At 37.5% G+C, this 6,447-nt stretch overlaps 1 protein-coding gene across 1 annotated transcript; it reads right to left on the bottom strand.

Annotated features, from left to right (window-relative positions):
- Positions 1-314: 314 nt before the first annotated feature.
- On the bottom strand, positions 315-5,465 carry LOC306874252 (neuronal vesicle trafficking-associated protein 1-like; the record flags this gene model as incomplete). The annotated part of the gene is made up of 4 exons (XM_079424153.1): positions 315-485; positions 3,682-3,795; positions 3,916-4,032; positions 5,337-5,465. 4 exons carry the CDS (start codon positions 5,463-5,465, stop codon positions 315-317), a joined length of 531 nt encoding a protein of 176 aa, XP_079280279.1.
- Between the last annotated feature and the right edge of the window lie 982 nt (positions 5,466-6,447).

Raw genomic sequence — 6,447 nt, forward strand, 5'->3', positions numbered from 1 at the left:
ACGTGCCATCGAAAAGTGGCGTGGTGACATTTAAAACGCATAAGGATGAGTCTAGATTTCTTCTAAACGGGTATGGAGCATTGCGAGTAGATTTCTGAAAGCATTTGTATTGCAGAAGTAGAAACCTAGAAACCTTCACTTCAAAGTCATTTGTGTGCGTCACAGTTAATCTAAATAGTTATTCGCACCAAATTCCCATTTTAAACACGAAATACACACATAAACGCCTTCCGATTGACTTGACCATCAACATTATCTGAATTCCATCCTCATAAACCCTTTAAAGTGAAAATACAGTGACCCCTTCTCGCCCCTTATTTCTCAGTGTGGTTCACCTCGTCCTTCATGACTGGCAGCCAGGGAGGAGACAGCTCTGGGATGTTCTTCTTGGCCTGGTTGAGGTGGGTCATGGCGGTGTACAAGCTACCCCTGGAGTTCTGCTCAGGGTAGTACATCTCCAGAGCCGACGGGGTGCAGTGTCTGTGCTAGATTAGAAAGTAGACGTTTGCAAATAAAGGTTATATAGGAATACATTAACTAGAATGCAGAAGGTCAGGCAGGTTCTGTAATAAAGCAAACATAAAGGTGAATGTCATGGAGCTCTGCATTCCTGTTGATATAGCATCGAACTGCTGATAACTGCCTCTGAAACAGCAATCCTGTCACTTCTGTTAACGCACATGCATAAATTGGGGAAACCGATATTTTAGAAGTGGACAATGATATTCTATCACTGTCTTTTCCAGATGTGTTGAGATGACATGTGAAGCTTAGCATATTGTCTACAAACATCAACAAAAATATATTTCTGTAAAAATCAATGACCTGTAAAAAAATAAAAATAAAATATTGTTCGTAATGTGTGTGTGTCCACACACACACACACACAAACACACAAAGCAAAACATAAAAAAATAATAATTAGTATGCACTTTTTTTGTTGAAGTCTCATAATGTTGCATGCAATTCAATGAGTGGCCAATTATCATCTCAGAAACAAAAATTTTAAATTTTGTGTTTCCATTAGTGTAATCAAAAATAAATAAATAAAAGATGATATTAATTATATCCATCAATATGCAGTGAATATGCAATGTGCTCTGGTGCAAAATTCTCATTTGAGCAAATAGCAGATTATCTGGAATTTCATATAAAAAATTTGCATAGTATGCAAAATATACATACTATATTCTGCCACAAAATTTCAATTGTTAAGATATTAATTATTCCTAACAGAGCATGTCATCAACCTAATCATCTTATACAATACTGAAAAAACAAAAAATTAATTTACCATCTAATACATATTTATTATGCATGGAATAGACACGTTAAGTTTTAAGCAAAAAGTAGATAGAACTATTTCTAGTTCAAGGAACACCTTAATATATATTTATTTTGAAAGTTACATAAACACAAATTTAGTTTTAAAATTCAAATTTACAGACCCTGTAGTTATATATCTGAAAATACCCAAATTCTTAAACTTAAATGATCCAAAACTGACCACATAGGGTAAGCAGTAATAAACTATTTCTCTGAAATGCAAACTATGAAAGATTTATTATATTTCCAATTTGTAAAACAGATGCTTAGATGCTTGAAGTGACACTTTACTCATCCCACAAAAAAAAAAAACGTTGTTTTGCGACTAAAAGACGTCAATCAAGAGACGTCAACATGCCAAAGCTTCTATAAACCTCATTCCATCTTAAGAGGCAATTTTCCCGCTCTTCAAGTTAGCAACGCTACATTAGTGTGGCATGCCAATTATGGCAGTGGCATCTGCATCAAAGGGGGTGAGGTGGAAGACCCTGCAGGCCTTAATCACAGTTTAGTCATGGTTAAGACTAATTAAAGACATTCTCACACTCCACCAAAGCTAATGCACCACTTCAGATGCTGTCCGCAGACTGAAGATCTGCAGCGAAGTTTTGCTGAGCTGCAAACGAATATCACACGAACAAAAGATGCAGTTAATACTTAATTGCTCTGCTCCAAAACCTAGTAAGCTGCCCTGCTGCCTAGCCTAACAGAAATATACTTTCATATGTGGGTAACTTAAAACAGCATCTTTGTGCATCAAACAAATAGTTCCTCACATGAAGCACAAGGAAAACTCAACTGAAATGTTTTGAATTAAATTTAAATCAATACAATATTAATTAAAATTGAATCAAAATTGCTGATTCATTCAAGAACAAAACAAATGACTACGCATGGACTCAAATGTTTTGTTCCTAAATGAAAGAACCAAATTGCCTATCACAGCTATGCTGATGATACCCAGATTTACCTAGCCTTATCTCCAAATGACTTTAGCCCCATTGACTCCCTCTGCCAATGCATTGATTAAATTAAGAGTTGGATGTGCCAAAACTTTCTTCAGTTAAACAAGGAGAAAACTGAAGTCATTGCATTTGGAAACAAAGATGAAGTTCTCAAGGTGAATGCATACCTTGACTCTAGGGGTCAAACAACTAAAAATCAAGTCAAAAATCTTGGGGTGATTCTGGAGACAGACCTTAGTTTCAGTAGTCATGTAACTAAATCAGCATACTATCATCTCAAAAACATTGCAAGAATTAGATGTTTTGTTTCCAGTGAAGACTTGGAGAAACTTGTTCATGCCTTTATCACCAGCAGGGTGGATTATTGTAATGTTCTCCTCACCGGCCTTCCAAAGAAGACCATTAGACAACTGCAGCTCATCCAGAACGCTGCTGCCAGGATTCTGACTAGAACCAGAAAATCTGAGCACATCACACCAGTCCTCAGGTCCTTACACTGGCTTCCAGTTACGTTTAGGATTTATTTTAAAGTACTTTTACTCGCTTATAAGTTGCTCAGTGGCCTAGGACCTAAATACATTGCTGATATGCTCACTGAATATAAACCTAACAGACCACTCAGATCATTAGGATTGAGTCAGTTAGAAATACCAAGGGTACACAAAACAATGGGAGTCCGCTTTTAGCCATTATGCCGCCCGCAGTTGGAACCAGCTTCCAGAAGAGATCAGATGTGCTAAAACATTACCCACATTTAAATCCAGAATCAAAACTCTTTAGCTGTGCATTTCTTGAATGAGCACTGTGCTACGTCCGAAGTGATTGCACTATGTATAATCATTTTCTATTCTTAACTGTATTAAATTATTTTTTAAATCAAGTTTTATATCATTTTGTTTTTATTGTTGCGATTATTATTATTTTTAATGACCATTTAACTTCCTTTTATGTAAAGCACTTTGAATTACCACTGTGAATGAAATGTGCTATATAAATAAACTTGCCTTGAGCAGTTTTGAACAAACAGGTTGAATCAATGATTCAATGACTCATGCATAAAGACAGTCACTTGGCCCTGGAGTTACAATGTAACTTAAAAATCCAAACTACTAATGCACAGGCTGCTGTAGAAATTATTCATTTGGTAGCTATATACCACTATTCTCAGATGATTCATCCACAGTGAAAGAAAGTAGGATACATTTTGAGGTGAAAATCATGTTGAGATGTCATACCGGTGTGGCAACCACTGGCTAGTTTTCACTAAAGCCACAAGTGAAGACATTTGTTTACAGAAGTGTGATCTGTCATCTACATTTCAGACCATAAATGGTTTGTACAGCAGCCCACAAATGTTCTCAGCATGGTGTGTTTGTGCTATACTGGGTACCTGGAGAACGAAGCCCTCAGGGCAGCCGAGCTGATCGTACCACAGCGCTTTATACATGACCAAAAGCAACAGACACGCCAGGAACGCCAAGGTGATAATAATCAACCCAGTCAGCTGGAAAACACAGACATTGACATATGGATTTCTGCCTCACATTTCCCTCACTAACAGAGAGACAAATGCAAGATCTAAGTAGGCTGGGCAATCTGTCCTTGTCTTTTTTTTTTCTTTTACCTTGAGCTTCTCTGACATCTCATCATAAAGGTTTATGTTTAGCTTCTTGATGCTCGGCACATACAGCCTCCTTTTCTTCTCCTTCAGCTGATACTCTGCCGTGGTTTTCACAATCACCTATAGAGTCACAGAGAAAGAATGAACAATTAAAATAGTCCAAACAAAGAACAAGATGAGAGGGGGCTGGGCAGAAACCACAAGAATGGGCTCACTGCTTTGAGAGTTAGCATTAGAAACCCTAATGGAAATCAGCTGAAGCAAGTAGCTGTGTTTTCAAAAGTTTCTAACTTGATAAGACGAAGACGTTATGTTCCAAAGAACATCTTGACTATGTTAAGGTGGATTGTTGTTAGTCCAAGATGGTCAACCAGCTTGCGCAGCACTGACTGACACACAACTACGAGTCTTTTTAAGAATTATTTGGACAGCCAAAGTAGTCAACATTACATCCCAACCAAGTCTTATGTGCTATGATTAAAGCCAAATTTAGGATTTAGAAATTTAGGACCTGGCCCTAAACCTAACCGACAGATTTAACAAAAGCAAACATAAGATAAAATGCATTTGCTGAACCTCACTGAAAGTGCAATACTGCACCAGGTGCGCTACCGAGCAAGTTTACTATGTCAGAAGAGCCATACTTATGGAGCTGGTAATGTGATGCAAACATCAAAATGGATTTTTCTAGTTTACAAATCATACACTTGGTTGTTTGTTGAGGTCATAACATAGTATTGTGCAAAGAGATGTGGGATAATGAGTCTTTATTAATTAATACTCTGCCCCTGTAATCATAATTGGTATGAAAACGAATACAAATCAATGTTTTTCTGCCACTAGTGGTCATTTCCATTGGAAACTGCAGTGAATTGTATGTATAGGTATGTTTTGGAAAAATATAGGTAGAGGCAGGTTTTTCAAACAGTGTAGCTTGTAGAATACACAGGATGTTACTTCAGCACATTACAAATGCAGATAACGAGCTCCTACTACGATATAATTTGTCATCTTTTAGATGAGTCACTGCAAAGTTCAATTCAAACTCTGCTGTGTGTTTCCACCCCTTGCACTTGCCTCCTACAGAGCTAAAAATAGATACAAGCCATCTGTGAGAGTCCTGACATGAGCTTGTGTGCATTTGCAAGATCAGATGGTTTGCAAAGTCTTTCAGTGACAACGAATCTTGATGGTGTCACATGAATTCTTTCTTTCATGCAAGGCTATCTGATGGGATCTAACGGGGTGGTTTCTACCGTGTCTTTGATGGTATCAGTGGTACTGGATGTCTGCTGGTCCACCTCCGGTCTCCTATGACCCCTTAATGAAGTTCTATGCAGAGTAATGAGTAACAGAGGTGCGCTGCTGTCTTTAATATGGCGCTATGTGTGGGTTCTGCTCTCTAATGCATGAATGGCAATTACCTTATCAGGAAAAGGCTGCTGTATCTGGCCGACCTCCAGTGGAGTGATGAGGGGGATGTTGTCAAAACCGTCCTCCACCGACAGCTGTCTCTCCATCTTGTCCACCAGGTTACTGCCTAATTTCACCATATCTGAAGCAAACATGAGTGATTAGGTCCTATATCCAGCAAAAAATGCAAATTAACTCAATATATTCAACCGAACACTTATACAATTTCCTTTCTGCAAGTGTCTTACTTTTCATTACTTAGAAATTTTGTGTTACAACAGGAAGTCTTTTGTGGTTTATTGTGATGTTTTCATCTATAAGCGGTTTTTATGTTCAATAAAACATCTGAATTACTTGGTGGGAGAGGTTTTTGGACCTTTTTCCTTTCCTTTTGTTGTGTTTTTTCTCTTAGGATGTGTCAAATGTGTTTATATTGGTGCAATATAACATTCGTATGTGTATACAGTATATACACATGATACAAAAGCCTCTAAGTGCCGTCTGAAATTTTCTTCTAAAATTAGCATTTTTGTCAGGCTCCTATGTTTTTGTTCAGTTATTTCACTTTAATGGCAAAATTGAAAAGAACCTATTCGTTCCCATTAAAATTAAATTACTGAACCTACACATAGGAGTCTAATAAAAATGCTTATTTTAGAAGAAAATTTCAAATGACACTTAGAGGCTTTTGCATCTGAATTCTTCATATAACTAAATATATTTCTTTAGGGAAATTAAGAGGCACAGTAACATTGATGTTATTGCATAATTTAATCCTTCCATGCCATCATTCACCTGTGAGAATTTGTATCTCTGACAATACCGCATCTGTTGTTGGTTGATGTTTTCAATTTAGCACTAGTTAGTCAGTAAATAGCTCTCCATTAAGTCTGTCTCTGAGGGGTCTGACGTTGGAGCTCTGTGATGTTGTTACTCAGTTACTGTGAATCTCTCTCCATGTCATTATGACTCCGTGTGCGTGTACAGACACTTGCGTCTGTGCGTACTAATTCACCAACACAGACACTGTCTCATGTCTTACTCATTAGCCGACCGAGGAAAACATCTGATAGGTTACTGCTCTCTCTCATTATCTTACTCCAACCTAATAGGCTATTAAAG

Source organism: Barbus barbus, assembly GCF_936440315.1.
Source record: "Barbus barbus genome assembly, chromosome: 8".
In the NCBI taxonomy this organism is placed as follows: Eukaryota; Metazoa; Chordata; class Actinopteri; order Cypriniformes; family Cyprinidae; genus Barbus; species Barbus barbus.